Source organism: Pelodiscus sinensis, chromosome 23 (assembly GCF_049634645.1).
Source record: "Pelodiscus sinensis isolate JC-2024 chromosome 23, ASM4963464v1, whole genome shotgun sequence".
NCBI lineage: Eukaryota > Metazoa > Chordata > Testudines > Trionychidae > Pelodiscus > Pelodiscus sinensis.
The window spans coordinates 24284328-24304385 of NC_134733.1; the positions used below are offsets into that span (position 1 = coordinate 24284328).

The following is a 20058-nucleotide window of genomic DNA, read 5'->3' on the forward strand; positions in this document are numbered from 1 at the left end:
TCACCTGTGTATGAGGCCCGGGGCCATCTGGGGCACGGATATTGCTGGGGTGTCGGAGGAGTTTTGCTCGTGAGGCTTCAGGCAGGCTGCTGAAGCGCTCTGTGGGACTGGTTTGTGGCCTGTGTGGAGAGGTCACCAGTCGGGGGCTGTAAGAAGCCCCGGATTTGAGCAATTCGCCCTGAGCGGACGCCCTCAGCTGTGCCCAGACACGGCCTGGTCCGTCACACCCGCAATGGCTGCTCCGCCTTCCCAGGGACCGGGTGGGCTGCTCTGAGCGGGACTGGGCCCGACGCCCGAGCCTCAAGTAGCTGCCAGCCTGCAGCTGCAGGCCCCCCACCGGGATCCTGTTCTACGCCCAAGGTGGCTGAGTCCCAGAGCCAAGAGAGGGACTCATGGGGCACAACCCAGCGCACAGCCGGGGGGCAGAGAGGGACACAACCCAGGGCACAGCCGGGGGGCAGAGAGGGACACAACCCAGGGCACAGCTGGGGGGCAGAGAGGGGCACAGCCGGGGGGCAGAGAGGGACACAACCCAGGGCACAGCCGGGGGGCAGAGAGGGACACAACCCAGGGCACAGCCGGGGGGCAGAGAGGGACACAACCCAGGGCACAGCCGGGGGGCAGAGAGGGGCACAGCCGGGGGGCAGAGAGGGACACAGCCTCTCCCCTGCCGCAGGCCCGGCAGACACAGCACCAGGAACACAACACAACGCTCAATAAATATGCAGCTTTATGTACACAGGCCGGTAGGCTGGGAACTGCAGGGTGAAGGAATCTGCCACGCGGCCCACGCCCCTTCCCACTCTCCGCCGTGCCAGCCCCGGCTGAGAGCAGGGAGCCCAGCCAGGACCAGCCCCCCGCTGCAGTGGGGCTCAGCTTGTTGCACTGGCCGCGGGGCGCGCGCTCTGCAGGAGCTGCCTGCTGCTGCTCCAGAGCCCGGCTTGGGCGCCACGTCTGTGCACAGCGTCCTGGCAGTGCCCCCTCCCCGCACAGCGTGCTCTGCCCAGCATGGGGGAGACACAGGACCCTCCCCTCCCGCGGGAACGCTGGCCAGCACAGGCCCCCCATGCGCCCTGGTCCACAGGGCTCCCTGGGTCCGCCCCACACCCGCCCCACAGCCTCCCAGAGCCCTGCCACATCTTCCTGCCAACAGGCCAGGCTGCTGGGAGTCGGGAGCCACGGGGCTGGCGGGCCCCTCCCTGCCCACATCCGACCACCCCCCGTCAGAGTGACGCCCCAGCTTCCCCACCTGCCTAGCCCTGCGACCCCGCCATGCCCACGACCGGCGGGCACAGCACCCACTGCCCCGCCTCTCCCTGCAGCCCTCCCGCTGCACCTCTGCCACCATTCTCCTCCCACCTCAGGACCCAGCGCACGTCCCTGGTGCCAGCCCCCATGTCCCCGCACAGCCTGGAGGCCAGGGGGCGGGCGCCTGGCTCGGGCCTTGCAGCCACTCCGGGGTAGCGCGGTGCTGCCGGACGGGGGCGTATGCTCTTGCGGGACGCTCGCCCGAGCAAGGATTTGTGGGCCACGGCTGCCACCTCCGGGAGAGCTGCTGGTGGGGCCAGGCCAGCAGAGGGGCGGGGGCGCGGGGCCTTAGAGGAAGGGACAAGCTTGGCTGCTCCCCTCGGCCCTTTGCGACGGGCTGGGCGGATGCAGCGTGCCCCTCGGCTCCCCCGCGCCGGGCCCTCGGGCAGGGCTGGCCCCGCTAGAGCCGGCTCCGCGCCGTGGGTCCCGGCCCGGGGAAGGTCGCTGCTCTCTGCTGCAGCCCCGCCCCGCTCACACGGCCCAGCCGGGGACCCAGCCCGCCCAGCAGGGCTCTCCGAGGGCTCGCTGCATCGTCCGGCCGGGACTCGCCATAGCCAGCGGCGCCAGAGCAGCAGGGGCCCATCAGACGTTCTCGGGCGCGGCGCCGGGGCCCCGTGCAACCTGGCGCCGGGGATTCAGAGGGCAAAGGAGCAAACGGGGCCAGCCCCAGGCGGGACAGTTCCCTGCCAGCCCCAGGTTCCTGCCTCCAGTGAGTCTGCCCCAGGCCCACGCACACCTCCCACAGCACACATGCTCTCACTCCCCAGGCGTGCACACTCACTCCCCAGGCGTGCACACTCACGCACACTCACTCCCCAGGCGTGCACACGCACGCACACTCACTCCCCAGGGGTGCACACTCACGCACACTCACTCCCCAGGGGTGCACACTCACTCCCCAGGGGTGCACACTCACGCACACTCACTCCCCAGGCGTGCACACTCACGCACACTCACTCCCCAGGCATGCACACTCACTCCCCAGGCATGCACACTCACGCACACTCACTCCCCAGGCGTGCACACTCACTCCCCAGGGGTGCACACTCTCGCACACTCACTCCCCAGGCGTGCACACACACTCCCCAGGCGTGCACACTCACTCCCCAGGCGTGCACACTCACACACACTCACTCCCCAGGCGTGCACACTCACTCCCCAGGCGTGCACACTCACGCACACTCACTCCCCAGGCGTGCACACGCACGCACACTCACTCCCCAGGGGTGCACACTCACGCACACTCACTCCCCAGGCGTGCACACTCACTCCCCAGGGGTGCGCACACACTCCCCAGGGGTGCACACTCACGCACACTCACTCCCCAGGCATGCACACTCACTCCCCAGGGGTGCACACTCACGCACACTCACTCCCCAGGCGTGCACACTCACTCCCCAGGCATGCATGCACACTCACGCACACTCACTCCCCAGGCATGCACACTCACTCCCCAGGCATGCACACTCACGCACACTCACTCCCCAGGCGTGCACACTCACTCCCCAGGGGTGCACACTCTCGCACACTCACTCCCCAGGCGTGCACACTCACTCCCCAGGCGTGCACACTCACGCACACTCACTCCCCAGGCGTGCACCCTCACTCCTAAGGTGTGCACATGCACACGCTCTCCATACGCCCACATGCACTCCCGATACGTGCACACACGCACATGCCCATATGTGTACATGCACAAACATGCACACGCTCCCCATATGTGCACACACGTGCACAAACGAACACTCCCCATGTGTGCGCACACGCTCCCCGTGGAGACGTGCACACTCCCTGCGCCGTCTCGCCCCTGTCCACACACAGCTGACAGGCTGCTGCCTTCGGGGCCTGCCCACTCGCCTCTCCCCGTGGGGCAGCCGCTCGGCTCCATGGTGGGGGCAGCAGCCCGGCCCGCCCTGGCAGCCCCGCTGCTGCTCTCAGACCTCCCTGCAAGAGAAGAGGGGCAGAGAGGCGCTCTGAACCGCGGGCCCTCGGGGCGCCCCCCGGCTCTCTCTGCGCAGGGACGGAGGGGAGGGGACTTGGGACTGGGCCCAGAGGCTGGCCGGCCCCCCGGCCCGGGGCACTCACGAGGCGGTCAGCGTGGAGTTGAGCAGCAGCGTGGTCCTGATCCTGTACAGCTGGGCCAGGGTCAGCTTGCGGTGCTGGGCCGCCTGCGGGTCCGACAGGGTCCGGTGGGCCAGGGGGGTGCCAGGAGCCTGGCTGGGGGGGGCCGGGGATGTCGCGCGGCTGTCGGCGGGGCGGGCAGAGCCCTTGGCACATCCCATCTCGCCGGGCGCTGAGAGCTCTGCGCTGGAGCCGCTGCTGCTGCTGCAGGTGCTGGCGCAGAGGCTGGCGCGGCGCGAGCGGGTGGCCCCGCGAGTCCTCGGCGAGCCGGCCCGGACGTCCCGCCGCGAGCGCCTGCGGCCGGGGGCCGAGACCAGGTCGCAGAGGCTCTTGCTCTGGGCGAGGGGGGGCGAGGCCGGGACCAGCTGCAGCAGGCTGGCCTCCGACTTGGACTTGAGCACTTTCGCCTTGCAGGGCAGGCGCTGCACGGGCGTCCTGCGGCGCAGCCGGGGTGAGGGGGGGCGCTGTGCGTGGGGGGGGCCCGCCTCCGCCGCCGGCTCCAGCTGCTGCCCCGCAGCAAACTCCTGGAGGGAGGTGGGGGAGAGGGTGCCGTAGGCGCTGTCGATGGACGCCGACCGGCAGCCGCTGGGGTCCAGCGTCAGGCCACTGGAGCCAAGTGGGGGGTGGGGCTCGGTCAGCTCCCCGCCCCCCTCCAGGAGCTCCCGGGTGGGGGTGCTGGAGGATGCGGTGGTGCTGACGGAGGTCTCGTCCGACTGCGAGCTGAACGGCCCCACCTCCAGGTCCGGGAAGGAGAGCTCCTCGCCCGCGTCCACCGCCACCGCGATGGTCTCCGTGGAGCTGTCTGAGGGGCTGCAAGAGGAGTGCGTCAGCGGGGGGCCAAAGGGTGGGAGCAGGGCAGGAGTGAGTCTGGGGGGAGGGAACGGGGCAGGAGTGAGTCGGGGGGCAGGGGGCAGGGCAGGAGTGAGTCTGGGGGGGAGGGAACGGGGCAGGAGTGAGTCGGGGGGCAGGGGGCAGGGCAGGAGTGAGTCTGGGGGGGAGGGAACGGGGCAGGAGTGAGTCGGGGGGGCAGGGAGCGGGGCAGGAGTGAGTCTGGGGGGGAGGGAACGGGGCAGGAGTGAGTCGGGGGGGCAGGGAGCGGGGCAGGAGTGAGTCGGGGGCAGGGGGCAGGGCAGGAGTGAGTCTGGGGGGGAGGGAACGGGGCAGGAGTGAGTCGGGGGGCAGGGAGCAGGGCAGGAGTGAGTTGGGGGGAGGGAACGGGGCAGGAGTGAGTCGGGGGGAGCGGGGCAGGAGTGAGTTGGGGGGAGGGAGCGGGGCAGGAGTGAGTCGGGGGCAGGGAGCAGGGCAGGAGTGAGTTGGGGGGAGGGAGCGGGGCAGGAGTGAGTTGGGGGGAGGGAGCGGGGCAGGAGTGAGTTGGGGGAGGGAACGGGGCAGGAGTGAGTCGGGGGGAGCGGGGCAGGAGTGAGTCGGGGGCAGGGGGCAGGGCAGGAGTGAGTTGGGGGGAGGGAGCGGGGCAGGAGTGAGTCGGGGGGGTGCAGGGAGCAGGGCAGGAGTGAGTTGGGGGGAGGGAGCGGGGCAGGAGTGAGTCGGGGGGGTGCAGGGAGCAGGGCAGGGCGAGCAGAGCGGCCTGGGGCCATGACGGCGCCATGTGCCATCGTGCCCCGCGAGCGGCCCCGTGCCGGCCAGGGCGGGGCCCGTACCAGCGCTGCGAGTCCAGGCTGTTGCTGCTCCGGCGCAGGACGGTGGGCGAGCTGGCAGTGGAGGCCCCGCTCTCCCCGCTCTCCCCGTCCTCCTCCGCCAGGCTCCGGTGCCGCTGGCTCCGCTGCCGCTCCTGCTCCTGGTCCCGCAGGCGCTGCAGCAGGTTCTGTGGGCAGGGGCAGGGCTCAGCGTCGCCCAGGTGCCCGGACAGGCAGCTCCCGTCCCCGCCCCGGCTCCAGGCGGGGCACTGCCCGGGCCACGGCCCAGGTCCAGGCAGCACGCGCTCAGCCCGAGACACGCTGCCCTCGCCCACCCGGCTCGCTGGCACCGGGGGAAGGGAGCCGTCTGCGTGGCTGACTGGTCAGATGGCAGCGAGAGGAGCGACTGCCCTAGCCTGCTCCGGGGGACACAGGCAGCGCGGGGGGGCCATGGGGGCCGTGCTCACACGGCCTGTGTCTCCCGTGCACCCGTCCCCACGCGCTGCAGGCAGAGCTAGGAGTGCCCGGGCGGGGGCATGATGCTGGGCTGTGCTGCCGCGTGGGCCCAGATCTGAGCAGGCTGGGCCAGGGGAGGCGTCTGGGGAAGGCCGGTGCCCTGCTCCGCGCTGGGGGCGTCCCGGAGGCGGGCGCCGGCCTGTCTGAAGGGGCTCCCGGCTGGAGGCAGCGCCAGGCCGCGCCCGTGGGGAGGGGCGACGTGGCAGGACCGTGGGGTTGCCAGGTGACACCTGAGCGATTCTCTGGGAGCCCCTGGCAGGTGGCCCCGGCCCCTGGCCTGAGCGGGACGTGGACAGGTCACGTCGCCATGTGACACTCCAGTTTGGGGGCCCATCCCACCGCAGGAGGGCGGGTTCCCCGCCGCGTGGGCCGGGGGCAAAAGGATCCTGAGGCGCCTCCATCGCTTCGCCCGCCCTCCGCGCCACACGCCCCTTTGCCGGGGACAGAGGCCGGTTCCAGGCATTTGGCCCCGACTGGACCCTCCGCGGTGCCCCCGGCCTTTGCTGCGTCTCCGCTTCCGCTCCTGGCCCATCTCTAAGCAGGCTCCGACCCTGAGCTGCTAGCGGAAGCCCCGGGCTGGTGCCTGCACCGGGATGGGCCGGCAGGCTCAGGCCGGTCTCAGCCCAGGCGCGGCGGAGGGGCCTGTCTGCTCACCTGGGCGTTGCAGAGGGCCTCGACCCAGCCGCGGCACAGGGCCTGCCCGCTGGCCTGGAAGGTGAAGGCGCCCACGGCGCTGCGCAGCTCGTTCAGATAGATCAGGAGGAAGGAGCCTGCGGGGACAGGAGGAGCAGCCAGTGTGAGCAAAGGCAGCAGCGGCCGCCCGGGAGCACGCGCTGACGCGGGGCCCAGCGCGGAGCCGTGCGCCTCAGGGGGGGCTGGGGCTCCGGACGCAGCCGGGAAGGCCCCGGAGCTGCAGAAGGAGCAGGACTCAGGCTCTGGCGCCGCCCCAGCAGAAGGGAGCCGGCGCCTGGGGCAAACGCAGCAGCGTCTGGCGGGGGGCAGGGGGGCAGGGCAGAGCGGTGGGGGCCAGCGGTGCTGAGGGAACCTGTGCAACTTCCTGAGGAGGCGCAGGCAGGAGCAGAGCACTTGGGGGCGAGTCCCTGTGGAGATGGAGGGAGAGCCCTGTGCCGGGCCTTAGTCTGCTGGCAGGGAGGGGCCGTGGGGCAGGCCGGCAGGGTGGGGAGGGGCTATGGGGCAGGCGGCAGGGCGGTGGGGGCGAGGAGCAGGCCGGCAGGGCAGGGAGGGGCCGAGGGGCAGGCGGCAGGGCAGGGAGGGGCCGAGGGGCAGGTGGCGTGGCAGGGCAGGGAGGGGCCGAGGGGCAGGCCGGCAGGGCAGGGAGGGGCCGAGGGGCAGGTGGCAGGGCAGGGAGGGGCCGAGGGGCAGGTGGCAGGACAGGGAGGGGCCGAGGGGCAGGCCAGCAGGGCAGGGAGGGGCCGAGGGGCAGGTGGCAGGGCAGGGAGGGGCCGAGGGGCAGGTGGCAGGGCAGGGAGGGGCTGAGGAGCAGGCCGGCAGGGCAGGGAGGGGCCGAGGGGCAGGCGGCAGGGCAGGGAGGGGCCGAGGGGCAGGCCGGCAGGGCAGGGAGGGGCCGAGGGGCAGGCCGGCAGGGCAGGGAGGGGCCGAGGGGCAGGTGGCAGGGCAGGGAGGGGCCGAGGGGCAGGTGGCAGGGCAGGGAGGGGCCGAGGAGCAGGCCGGCAGGGCAGGGAGGGGCCGAGGGGCAGGCGGCAGGGCAGGGAGGGGCCGAGGGGCAGGCCGGCAGGGCAGGGAAGGGCCGAGGGGCAGGCCGGCAGGGCAGGGAGGGGCCGAGGGGCAGGCGGCAGGGCAGGGAGGGGCCGAGGGGCAGGCCGGCAGGGCAGGGAGGGGCCGAGGGGCAGGTGGCAGGGCAGGGAGGGGCTGAGGAGCAGGCCGGCAGGGCAGGGAGGGGCCGAGGGGCAGGTGGTAGGGCAGGGAGGGGCCGAGGGGCAGGTGGCAGGGCAGGGAGGGGCCGAGGGGCAGGTGGCAGGGCAGGGAGGGGCCGAGGGGCAGGTGGCAGGGCAGGGAGGGGCTGAGGAGCAGGCCGGCAGGGCAGGGAGGGGCTGAGGGGCAGGTGGCAGGGCAGGGAGGGGCTGAGGAGCAGGCCGGCAGGGCAGGGAGGGGCCGAGGGGCAGGTGGCAGGGCAGGGAGGGGCTGAGGGGCAGGTGGCAGGGCAGGGAGGGGCTGAGGAGCAGGCCGGCAGGGCAGGGAGGGGCCGAGGGGCAGGTGGCAGGGCAGGGAGGGGCCGAGGGGCAGGTGGTAGGGCAGGGAGGGGCCGAGGGGCAGGCCGGCAGGGCAGGGAGGGGCCGAGGGGCAGGTGGCAGGGCAGGGAGGGGCTGAGGAGCAGGCCAGCAGGGCAGGGAGGGGCCGAGGGGCAGGCCAGCAGGGCAGGGAGGGGCCGAGGGGCAGGTGGCAGGGCAGGGAGGGGCTGAGGGGCAGGTGGCAGGGCAGGGAGGGGCTGAGGAGCAGGCCGGCAGGGCAGGGAGGGGCCGAGGGGCAGGTGGCAGGGCAGGGAGGGGCTGAGGGGCAGGTGGCAGGGCAGGGAGGGGCTGAGGGGCAGGCGGCAGGGCAGGGAGGGGCTGAGGAGCAGGCCGGCAGGGCAGGGAGGGGCCGAGGGGCAGGTGGCAGGGCAGGGAGGGGCCGAGGGGCAGGTGGCAGGGCAGGGAGGGGCTGAGGAGCAGGCCGGCAGGGCAGGGAGGGGCCGAGGGGCAGGCCGGCAGGGCAGGGAGGGGCCGAGGGGCAGGTGGCAGGGCAGGGAGGGGCTGAGGAGCAGGCCAGCAGGGCAGGGAGGGGCCGAGGGGCAGGCCAGCAGGGCAGGGAGGGGCCGAGGGGCAGGTGGCAGGGCAGGGAGGGGCTGAGGGGCAGGTGGCAGGGCAGGGAGGGGCTGAGGAGCAGGCCGGCAGGGCAGGGAGGGGCCGAGGGGCAGGTGGCAGGGCAGGGAGGGGCTGAGGGGCAGGTGGCAGGGCAGGGAGGGGCTGAGGAGCAGGCCGGCAGGGCAGGGAGGGGCCGAGGGGCAGGTGGCAGGGCAGGGAGGGGCCGAGGGGCAGGTGGCAGGGCAGGGAGGGGCTGAGGAGCAGGCCGGCAGGGCAGGGAGGGGCCGAGGGGCAGGTGGCAGGGCAGGGAGGGGCCGAGGGGCAGGTGGCAGGGCAGGGAGGGGCTGAGGGGCAGGTGGCAGGGCAGGGAGGGGCTGAGGAGCAGGCCGGCAGGGCAGGGAGGGGCCGAGGGGCAGGTGGCAGGGCAGGGAGGGGCCGAGGGGCAGGTGGCAGGGCAGGGAGGGGCCGAGGGGCAGGTGGCAGGGCAGGGAGGGGCCGAGGGGCAGGCCGGCAGGGCAGGGAGGGGCCGAGGGGCAGGTGGCAGGGCAGGGAGGGGCTGAGGAGCAGGCCGGCAGGGCAGGGAGGGGCCGAGGGGCAGGTGGCAGGGCAGGGAGGGGCCGAGGGGCAGGTGGCAGGGCAGGGAGGGGCCGAGGGGCAGGCCGGCAGGGCAGGGAGGGGCCGAGGGGCAGGTGGCAGGGCAGGGAGGGGCTGAGGAGCAGGCCGGCAGGGCAGGGAGGGGCCGAGGGGCAGGTGGCAGGGCAGGGAGGGGCCGAGGGGCAGGCCGGCAGGGCAGGGAGGGGCCGAGGGGCAGGTGGCAGGGCAGGGAGGGGCCGAGGGGCAGGTGGCAGGGCAGGGAGGGGCTGAGGAGCAGGCCGGCAGGGCAGGGAGGGGCCGTGGGGCAGGCTCTGAGGAGAGGAGTCCGGGGCCCGGCACGGCCAAGGCCCCGCGCTAGGAGCCAGGCCTGGGGGCTCCTCACCGGGGTCCTTGAGCTCCCGGCAGATGATCTTGTCCACGAGCAGGGGCTGCCGGACGACCTTGGCGCGCTCGGCCTTCTTCACCGGCTTGGTGATGAGGAACAGGTCCGTGAAGAGGAAGCAGTAAACGTCCATCTGGGGGGGCGAGAGCAGAGGCCGTGGGCCTGCCGGGCAGGGGGCGCTGGGCGGCTGCGAGGGGGCCAGGCCGGATGCCTGCCCGCCCCACCCCCGGCCAAGGAGGCCCAGCCGAGGGATCGGCAGCTGCCCCGGCTCTCCCCGGCCGTGCTGCTCACCTTGCTGTCCTTCCCTTCCTTCATCTTCAGGGCCCCCTCCAGGAGCAGCTGGCGCGTGTCCTCGGGGGAGGTGCCTGGGATGGGGGCCGTCAGGTCCAGGCGCAGGAACTCCTTCAGCAGCTGGGCAAGAGAACGGACACGGGCACGGCCAGGCCGGTCAGTGCACCCACTGCCCACCCCTCCTCCACCTGCTCCCTGCCGCTGCCAGCCCAGAGCCCCCATTATCCACCTCCTCCGTGCCACGGCCCCTACCTCCTCCACCTGCTCCGTGCCACGGCCCCTGCCTCCTCCACCTGCTCCGTGCCACGGCCCCTACCTCCTCCACCTGCTCCGTGCCACGGCCCCTACCTCCTCCACCTGCTCCGTGCCACGGCCCCTACCTCCTCCACCTGCTCCGTGCCACGGCCCCTGCCTCCTCCACCTCCTCCGTGCCACGGCCCCTACCTCCTCCACCTGCTCCGTGCCACGGCCCCTACCTCCTCCACCTGCTCCGTGCCACGGCCCCTACCTCCTCCACCTGCTCCGTGCCACGGCCCCTACCTCCTCCACCTCCTCCGTGCCACGGCCCCTACCTCCTCCACCTCCTCCGTGCCACGGCCCCTACCTCCTCCACCTGCTCCGTGCCACGGCCCCTACCTCCTCCACCTCCTCCGTGCCACGGCCCCTACCTCATCCACCTCTCCCTGCTACGGCCCCTACCTCCTCCACCTGCTCCGTGCCACGGCCCCTACCTCCTCCACCTCCTCCGTGCCACGGCCCCTACCTCCTCCACCTGCTCCGTGCCACGGCCCCTACCTCCTCCACCTCCTCCGTGCCACGGCCCCTACCTCCTCCACCTGCTCCGTGCCACGGCCCCTACCTCCTCCACCTCCTCCGTGCCACGGCCCCTACCTCATCCACCTCCTCCCTGCTACGGCCCCTACCTCCTCCACCTGCTCCGTGCCACGGCCCCTACCTCCTCCACCTGCTCCGTGCCACGGCCCCTACCTCCTCCACCTGCTCCGTGCCACGGACCCTACCTCCTCCACCTGCTCCGTGCCACGGCCCCTACCTCCTCCACCTCCTCCGTGCCACAGCCCCTACCTCCTCCACCTGCTCCGTGCCACGGCCCCTACCTTATCCACCTCCTCCGTGCCACGGCCCCTACCTCCTCCACCTCCTCCATGCCACGGCCCCTACCTCCTCCACCTGCTCCATGCCACGGCCCCTACCTCCTCCACCTGCTCCGTGCCACGGCCCCTACCTCCTCCACCTGCTCCGTGCCACGGCCCCTACCTCCTCCACCTGCTCCGTGCCACGGCCTCTACCTCCTCCACCTCCTCCGTGCCACGGCACCTGCCTCCTCCACCTCCTCCGTGCCATGGCACCTGCCTCCTCCACCTCCTCCGTGCCACGGCCCCTACCTCATCCACCTCCTCCGTTCCACGGCCCCTACCTCATCCACCTCCTCCGTGCCATGGCCTCTACCTCATCCACCTCCTCCGTTCCACGGCCCCTACCTCATCCACCTCCTCCGTGCCACGGCCCCTACCTCCTCCACCTGCTCCGTGCCACGGCCCCTACCTCCTCCACCTCCTCTGTGCCATGGCCCCTACCTCCTCCACCTGCTCCGTGCCACGGCCCCTACCTCCTCCACCTCCTCTGTGCCACGGCCTCTACCTCCTCCACCTCCTCCGTGCCACGGCACCTGCCTCCTCCACCTCCTCCGTGCCACAGCCCCTACCTCCTCCACCTCCTCCGTGCCACAGCCCCAACCTCCTCCACCTCCTCCGTGCCACGGCCCCTACCTCCTCCACCTCCTCTGTGCCACAGACCCTACCTCATCCACCTCCTCCGTTCCACAGCCCCTACCTCTTCCACCTCCTCCGTGCCATGGCCCCTACCTCCTCCACCTCCTCCGTGCCACGGCCCCTACCTCATCCACCTCCTCCATGCTACGGCCCCTACCTCCTCCACCTCCTCCGTGCCACAGCCCCTACCTCCTCCACCTCCTCCGTGCCACAGCCCCAACCTCCTCCACCTCCTCCGTGCCACGGCCCCTACCTCCTCCACCTCCTCCGTGCCACGGCCCCTACCTCATCCACCTCCTCCATGCTACGGCCCCAACCTCCTCCACCTCCTCCGTGCCACAGCCCCTACCTCCTCCACCTCCTCCGTGCCACGGCCCCTACCTCCTCCACCTCCTCTGTGCCACAGACCCTACCTCATCCACCTCCTCCATCCTGCTGCCCACGCAGCCCCTACCTTATCCACCTCCTCCGTGCCACCATCCACCACCTCATAGGAGTCGATCCGGCTGAGAATAGCCACCAGCCTCTGCTGCTCTTGCCGCTGGCGCATCCGCGAGTTCACGTGGTTAATAAACCGCTCCACGGAATTGATCTGCCATAAGGGGAGCTGTCAGAGGCGCCTCGGGGGAAGCCCCCGCCCAGTTGGCATGGTGCGGAACCACGCCCCGTGCCCTGGCCCAGCCGGCGCAGCGAGGAGCCGTGCCCTGTGCCCTGGCGAGGAGCCCCGTGGCAGTGGAGGCTGGAGACCCTGCCTGACCCGGCAGCCCCTCCGTGGGCACATTCGCCGTGGCACTGCATGCACCCAGCCCTGCGGGGGGCCCATGGGAGCCGGCGGCCAGCCCCGAGCCAGGGACAGGGCTGCACGGCCGGGATGGGGCTCACCCGGCTGCCCAAAGAAGCAAGGCCCCGCCCCCGCACGCCCGGGCAGGTTACCATGGTGATGATGGCGTCGCGGGTGCCAGGCTCGTCTGTTTTCTTCAGCACCGACTTGAGCAGCAGCGGGTACTTGGTGAGGCGCTGGTGCGGCTTCACTAGCATGTCGCTCAGCTTGAGGCGGCTGCACTGCTTGTGCCGCTCTGCCCACTGCAGGGAGACGGGCGGGGCACGCTGCTGGGTGGGGCTGGCACAGGCAGAGCCGGGTGGCCCCCGCGGCACATGCACCCCAGATCTGAGCAGGCTGGGCCAGGGGAGGCGTCTGGGGAAAGCCGGTGCCCTGCCTGCGCTGCCCGTGTCCTGCTCCGTGCTGGGGGCGTCCCGGAGGCGGGCGCCGGCCTGTTTGAAAGGGCTCCCGGCTGGAGGCAGCGCCAGGCCGCGCCCGTGGGGAGGGGCGGCTACGCGCTGAGGAGCGACGTGGCAGGACCGTGGGGTTGCCAGGTGACACCTGAGCGATTCTCTGGGAGCCCCCGGCAGGTGCCCCCGGCCCCTGGCCTGAGCAGGACGTGGACAGGTCACGTCGCCATGTGACACTCCAGTTTGGGGGCCCATCCCACCGCAGGAGGGCGGGTTCCCCGCCACGTGGGCCGGGCGCAAAAGGATCCTGAGGCGCCTCCATCCCTTCACCCGCCCTCCGCGCCACACGCCCCTTTGCCGGGGACAGAGGCCGGGAAGGATTCCCTGACCCGTCCCGCACCGGAGGGGCCCAGAGACTGCTCAGCCGGCAGCGTGTCCCCCCCCCCCCCCCCGCTCAGAGCCTGCGCCGAGCCCTGGGGACGGGGGGATGCGCTTTCCCCAGCCCGCTACCCTCAGCCACGTCTGCTGTTAATAACCCTTTGGATGCCATAGGCAGGCCCAGCGAGCTCCTTGGGGTGAGATCTGGGGTGTGAATCGCCCTGGGACTGTGGCTGCTCCCTTGGGACTGGGAGAGCCTGTTGGGAGGTGGGGGATGGGTTATAACCTCTCCCCTGTGTGAGGGGGCCTGGGGGGGGCACAGGGAGCATTGGGGTGTCTGATGAGAGGTGGGGGATGGGTTATAACCTCTCCCCTGTGTGAGGGGGGGCTGGGGGGGCACAGGGAACACTGAGGTGTGTGAGGGGAGGTGGGGGGATGGGTTATAACCTCTCCCCTGTGTGAGGGGGGCTGGGGGGGCACAGGGAGCATTGGGGTGTCTGAGGGGAGGTGGGGGATGGGTTAGAACCTCTCCCCTGTGTAAGGGGGGCTGGGGGGCACAGGGAGCACTGGGGTGTCTGAGGGGAGGTGGGGGATGGGTTATACCCTCTCCCCTGTGTGAGGGGGGGCAGGGGGGCACAGGGAGCACTGGGGTGTCTGAGGGGAGGTGGGGCATGGGTTAGAACCTCTCCCCTGTGTAAGGGGGCTGGGGGGGCACAGGGAGCACTGGGGTGTGTGAGGGAAGGTGGGGGATGGGTTAGAACCTCTCCCCTGTGTAAGGTGGGGCTGGGGGGCACAGGGAGCACTGGGGTGTCTGAGGGGAGGTGGGGGATGGGTTATGACCTCTCCCCTGTGTGAGGGGGGACTGGGGGGGCACAGGGAACACTGGGGTGTCTGATGAGAGGTGGGGGATGGGTTAGAACCTCTCCCCTCTGTAAGGAGGGCTGGGGGGCACAGGGACCACTGGGTGTGTGAGGGGAGGTGGGGGATGGGTTATAACCTCTCCCCTGTGTGAGGGAGGGTCTGGGGGGGCACAGGGAGCACTGGGGTGTGTGAGGGGAGGTGGGGGATGGGTTATAACCTCTCCCCTGTGTGAGGGGGGGCTGGGGGGGTACAGGGAGCACTGGGGTGTGTGAGGGGAGGTGGGGGATGGGGTATAACCTCTCCCCTGTGTGAGGGGGGGTTGGGGGGGTACAGGGAGCACTGGGGTGTGTGAGGGGATTTGCTTGTGTAACTTCTTGCTGTCCAGAGGGGCAAACAGCAGCGCTCGGTGGGGCTGGTTTGGGGCCGTACAGGGGGGACCCCAGTCCTGGGCTGTGCCCTGGTTCTAGGCAATTGGCCCTGATGTGCCCCCCCCCCCCCCAGCAGTGCCCCAGGCCACCCTGTTCTGTTGCCACGAGCAAGTGGGCGTGGCCCGGTCTGGCTCCGCCTACCGTCACGTAGGCCCGGAAGAGCTCGTTGTCCTGCAGCAGCGTGCGCATGTACTCCAGGCAGCCCTCCTCCTCCATGCAGTACCGGACGTAGGGCTGGAAGAGGGAGCCGAACTGCAAGGCAAGCCAAGGGCCAGTCAGAGCCGGGCGCCCCCCCGGCCCGGCCCGAGCCAGACACCGGGATCTCACACCCACCATTTTGAATCCCTTCAGGAAGCCCACAGGGTCCAGCAGCGCCTTGGTCTCCCTGGCCTTCTCCAGGACTGGGGCCATGACGCCGCCCCACAGGGCCCGGTGCAGCCGGATGATCTCCTGGATATTGCTGAACAGACGCTCCGCGTCCACCTGCAAGCACAGCGAGGAGTCACGTAGCTGGAATTAGAGAGCCTAGTCCGAACTACCTACTCCGTGCCGCGCGTAGCCGCGTGTAGCCGCGTGTAGCCGCGCGTAGCCGCGCGTAGCCGCGGGCCTGGAGTCCGCACTACCGGGGATTTAAAAATGGCGGCGCCCGGCAAGATGCAAATGAAGCCCGGGAAATTCAAATCCTGGGCTTCATTTGCAACTTCGACTGACCACATTAACCACCCTAGTTCGAACTAGGGGGTAGTGTAGACAGACCCTGAGTCTCTGCTGCAGCCCTGGGAGTCTCCCACCCCCCCACAGGACACCTCCCGCCCTGGGGCCCCACCTCAGCACCAGTCCCACAGCTGGGCAGAGCCTGCCAGCCAGGGAGCGCTTCCCAGCAGGCAGCGGGGGAGTCTGCCCCAGGGAGCTCCTCCCAGTGTGGGGTCAGGGAGGGGGGGTCCAGGGAGCTCCTCCCAGTGCAGGGGGATGGGGGGGTCCGGGGAGCTCCTCCCAGTGCAGGGGGGGGGTCTGGGGAGCTCTTCCTAGTGCGGGGGGGTGGGGGGGTCCAGGGAGCTCCTCCCACTGCGGGGGGGGGGCAGGGGGGGTCCGGGGAGCTCCTCCCAGTGCGGGGGGGGGGTGGGGGGGGGTCCGGGGAGCTCCTCCCAGTGCGGGGGGGTGGGGGGGGTCTGGGGAGCTCCCCGTAGCTCAGGGGATGCGGCTGGCTGGGGGGCGGGTTGTGCCCACGAGGGGCCTGCAGGCAGTGGGTAGCTGGGCCCTCACCTCCCAGAGCAGCCCCGACTCCTGCAGGTTCAGCAGGCAGCAGAGGAAGAGCTGTGAAGAGAGCAGAGAGCAGGCAGTGCAGAGCAGCCACGTCCCCCCACGCACCCTCCTGCCTGGCCCCGGCCCACGGCGCACGCAGGCAGCAGCCCCGTCCCTCCCAGACCGTGTCCCCACGAAGCGCAGGCTGACGGACGCCGGGCCCGCCGGGGCTCTCACATCCGGCTCCGCTGTGCAGCCGAGAGACTCAGCTAACGGCCCCGGCGCAGGCGTGGGCCCGGCTCGGTCTCCTGGAGGCGGGGTACCACCTGCGAGCCCCCCGCCCGCCACGGGGCCCTGGCAGGAGCCACTCACGTCTGCGATCACGGTCAGTTTCCGGATGTAGGTGGCTTCCGTGTGCAGCAGCTCCCAGACAGCCTCCTGCTGGTGGCACTGCCGGCGCGTCAGGGCCTGGAGAGGGCAGGAGGGTGGCACCACGGGCAGAGGCCTTGCCCCGAGAGCCGGGCAGGGAGCGCCCAGCGCCTCCCCCGCCAGACACGTCGCATGGGCTCGGGGATCCCAGTCCCACCAAGGCAACATCCCAATGGCAGCAGAGGCCAAGGGCGCCGAAATGGATCTGGAGGACGAGGTCTGGCTCCCCCCTCCTCTGCCGAGCCACCCACTGGGGGCCCAGGAGCAGGGGGCCCTGGCCCAACAGCCCATGGGTGGTATGGGGATCCCAGGAGCAGCGTAGCGCTCTGAGGGCTGCTCTACCCCAGGCTCCTGGGAAATCTCAGCCCTGGATCCCGAGCCCCACTGTCCCCAGCGTCACCTCCGTGCCCGGGACGATGTCCTGCCAGCTGCCTTCCAGGCACAGGCTGCTGTCGTCCTCCTCCTCCTCCCACGAGTCCTGGTGGAAGCGGAGCTGCTGCGGCAGCTTGGGGAGGCCGAAGAGGCTGTAGCTGTGCAGCTTGCTCTCCAGCTGCTCCATCTTGTCCAGTTCCTGGTGGGGAGGAGCAGCGCTGGCTAGGACGGCGCCCGGCGCCCAGAGCCCGGCGCCCAGAGCCCAGAGCCCAGAGCCCAGAGCCCAGAGCCCAGAGCCCGTCGCCCAGAGCCCAGAGCCCGGTGCCCAGAGCCCGGCGCCCGGCGCCCAGAGCCCAGAGCCCGTCGCCCGTCGCCCGTCGCCCAGAGCCCGTCGCCCGGCGCCCGGCGCCCGGCGCCCAGAGCCCGTCGCCCAGAGCCCGGCGCCCAGTGCCCGGCGCCCGGCGCACAGAGCCCAGAGCCCGTCGCCCAGAGCCCGGCGCCCAGTGCCCAGCGCCCAGAGCCCGTCGCCCGTCGCCCAGAGCCCGGCGCCCAGTGCCCAGCGCCCAGAGCCCGGCGCCCGGCGCCCAGAGCCCAGCGCCCAGAGCCCAGCGCCCGGCGCCCAGAGCCCAGCGCCCAGTGCCCAGCGCCCAGAGCCCGGCGCCCAGAGCCCAGCGCCCAGAGCCCGGCGCCCAGAGCCCAGAGCCCGGCGCCCAGAGCCCAGAGCCCGGCGCCCAGCGCCCAGAGCCCGGTGCCCAGCGCCCAGAGCCCAGCGCCCGGCGCCCAGAGCCCGGCGCCCAGAGCCCGGCGCCCAGAGCCCAGCGCCCAGAGCCCGGCGCCCAGAGCCCGGCGCCCAGCGCCCAGAGCCCGGTGCCCAGCGCCCAGAGCCCAGCGCCCGGCGCCCAGAGCCCGGCGCCCAGTGCCCGGCGCCCAGAGCCCGGCGCCCAGAGCCCGGCGCCCAGAGCCCAGCGCCCAGAGCCCGGCGCCCAGAGCCCGGCGCCCAGAGCCCAGCGCCCAGAGCCCGGCGCCCAGTGCCCAGCGCCCAGAGCCCGGCGCCCAGAGCCCAGAGCCCGGTGCCCAGCGCCCAGAGCCCGGTGCCCAGCGCCCAGAGCCCAGCGCCCGGCACCCAGAGCCCGGCGCCCAGAGCCCGGCGCCCAGAGCCCGGCGCCCAGTGCCCAGCGCCCAGAGCCCGGCGCCCAGCGCCCAGAGCCCGGTGCCCAGCGCCCAGCGCCCAGAGCCCGGCGCCCAGAGCCCGGCGCCCAGAGCCCGGCGCCCAGTGCCCAGCGCCGCAAGGGCTGCGGAGCTGCTGCCGGGCGGGAGAGGCGCTAAGGGGACGGGGCAGGTGGCTGAGGGGTGTTTTAGCTGTTACTGGGCCTGGTGCCGGGACGCTTGGCGCGGAGCCGGAGGCCAGGCCGTGGGCAGGCGGGGCAGGCCCCTGGGGAAGGCCTGATTGACTCCCTGTGGGGCCGGAGGCCAAGGGGCACTGGGAGCGGAGGGCCCTCTCCCCACCCGGCTCAGCTGCCTGCCCCAGCCGTAGGGAGGGGACTGAGCAGCCGCGTTACCTCGTGAGCTATCGTTAGTCCCCCGTTCTAGAGTCCCGGGGCGGGGCCCTGCCCTCCTGCTGCGTGGGGAGCCAGGTGGGCGTGGGTCTGCGAGGGGAACCGGGCCGGGCTGCCCCCCCCGGCTCCTAACACACTTTACATGCAGAGCCGCAGCGGGGGAGGGCCCAGACCCCTCGCAAGCCGGGACTGAGCCAGGCTGCTACAAAATGTCCCGGGGCGGGATGTGAGGAGCCTGGAGCAGTAACCTTGGAGCTACTGGCCTGCACTACTGCCCCCAGCCAGCCCCGGGGGCTGTGCCCCACTGCCGGTCTGCTGCCGAGAACAACTCCCCCGCCCCTTCCTGGGCCTCGGCAGCGCCCGGCCCGGCCCAGCTGAAGGAAGCTGGATCGAGAGCCACCAAAGCCTCCTGCCAAGCGGTGGAGCCAGCTCCGGAGGCTGGCAGGATGCCTGGGGGGAGGCTATTTCTGCCCCCTGACCAGCAGGCTGCGACCTCCTGCTCCAGCACAGAGCTCGGGTCAGCCCTGCCCAGCGCGAGGGGCACTGACCACGCCAGCGGGGGCCTGGCCTGATGCTGCCCCCAGACACAGGCGTGGCAGGTGGCATCCCCCCAACCCGACCTGGCAGCTGGGAACTCCTCCCCGGGCAGCCAGAGCGCTCGGAGCGCGCTGGGCAGTGGGCGGAGCCAGGCCCGGCAGCGACATACCCGGCCGAAGGGGCCAGTGCCAGCGCCGGAGCCAAAGAAGCCGCTGAAGCGGCTGGCGGCCCGGTTCTTCCACGTCTCGGTGCCGTTGCTGGGCAGAGAGCAGCTGCAGTGCTGCAAGGGGTCCTGGCCCGGGATGCTGGCGTCGCCCAGAAACTCGCTCATGTTCTTCCGCCGCCGCCCTGGGGCCTGCAAGTCCAACCACAGACACAGATGGCGGATGAGCGGGGTGCACCCAACCCGCTGCCCCCGGCCCGGCCCTGCACCCAACCCGCTGCCCCCGGCCCGGCCCTGCACCCAACCCGCTGCCCCCGGCCCGGCCCTGCACCCAACCCGCTGCCCCCGGCCCGGCCCTGCACCCAACCCGCTGCCCCCGGCCCGGCCCTGCACCCAACCCGCTGCCCCCGGCCCGGCCCTGCACCCAACCCGCTGCCCCCGGCCCGGCCCTGCACCCAACCCGCTGCCCCCGGCCCGGCCCTGCACCCAACCCGCTGCCCCCGGCCCGGCCCTGCACCCAACCCGCTGCCCCCGGCCTGGCCCGGCCCAGCCCTGCACCCAACCCGCTGCCCCCGGCCCGGCCCTGCACACAACCCGCTGCCCCCGGCCCGGCCCAGCCCTGCACCCAACCCGCTGCCCCCGGCCCGGCCCTGCACCCAACCCGCTGCCCCCGGCCCGGCCCAGCCCTGCACCCAACCCGCTGCCCCCGGCCCGGCCCTGCACCCAACCCGCTGCCCCCGGCCCGGCCCAGCCCTGCACCCAACCCGCTGCCCCCGGCCCGGCCCTGCACCCAACCCGCTGCCCCCGGCCCGGCCCTGCACACAACCCGCTGCCCCCGGCCCGGCCCAGCCCTGCACCCAACCCGCTGCCCCCGGCCCGGCCCTGCACCCAACCCGCTGCCCCCGGCCCGGCCCAGCCCTGCACCCAACCCGCTGCCCCCGGCCCGGCCCTGCACCCAACCCGCTGCCCCCGGCCCGGCCCAGCCCTGCACCCAACCCGCTGCCCCCGGCCCGGCCCTGCACCCAACCCGCTGCCCCCGGCCCGGCCCTGCACCCAACCCACTGCCCCTGCCCCTCCCCTAACACAGGCCAGGGTCAGACAGCCAGGCCAGCTGACCGGGAGCTGGGAAGAGCCAGCCGACGGGGAGCCGGGAAGAGCCAGCAACGGGGAGCTGGGAAGAGCCAGCCGACGGGGAGCTGGGCCAGGCGAGACCTGTGACTTCCTAAGTTCACAAGCATCTCTCTCCTCCCTCGCCCTGCAAAGCCAGCGCCCCCCTTGGCTGGTCTCTGCAGGGCTGACTCGAGTATGGCCACGGTGGGCAGTCACAGGGGTTCAGCCAAACTTCTCCCTGTGGGGGTCCGTTCACTCCCTCCTGGGGCTGCCCAAGCCTGCTCTCTGCCCCAC

General features: G+C 72.6%; 1 protein-coding gene across 11 annotated transcripts in view; it reads right to left on the reverse strand.

Annotated features, from left to right (window-relative positions):
• Positions 1-712: 712 nt before the first annotated feature.
• Positions 713-20058, reverse strand: part of PLEKHG5 (pleckstrin homology and RhoGEF domain containing G5) — an 86204-nt gene continuing 66858 nt past the window's right edge. For all 11 annotated transcript variants that reach the window (XM_075906547.1, XM_075906555.1, XM_075906545.1 and 8 more), the window contains 14 exons: positions 18661-18846; positions 16427-16597; positions 15970-16065; positions 15619-15669; positions 14689-14838; positions 14497-14607; positions 12392-12541; positions 11913-12050; positions 9669-9788; positions 9378-9510; positions 6234-6349; positions 5088-5251; positions 3394-4239; positions 713-3252 (listed from right to left, as the gene is read on the reverse strand). In XM_075906547.1, the coding sequence (XP_075762662.1) occupies positions 3243-3252; positions 3394-4239; positions 5088-5251; positions 6234-6349; positions 9378-9510; positions 9669-9788; positions 11913-12050; positions 12392-12541; positions 14497-14607; positions 14689-14838; positions 15619-15669; positions 15970-16065; positions 16427-16597; positions 18661-18846 (2442 nt within the window). In that variant the 3' untranslated portion in view covers positions 713-3242. The remainder of the gene's footprint in view (positions 3253-3393; positions 4240-5087; positions 5252-6233; positions 6350-9377; positions 9511-9668; positions 9789-11912; positions 12051-12391; positions 12542-14496; positions 14608-14688; positions 14839-15618; positions 15670-15969; positions 16066-16426; positions 16598-18660; positions 18847-20058) is intronic.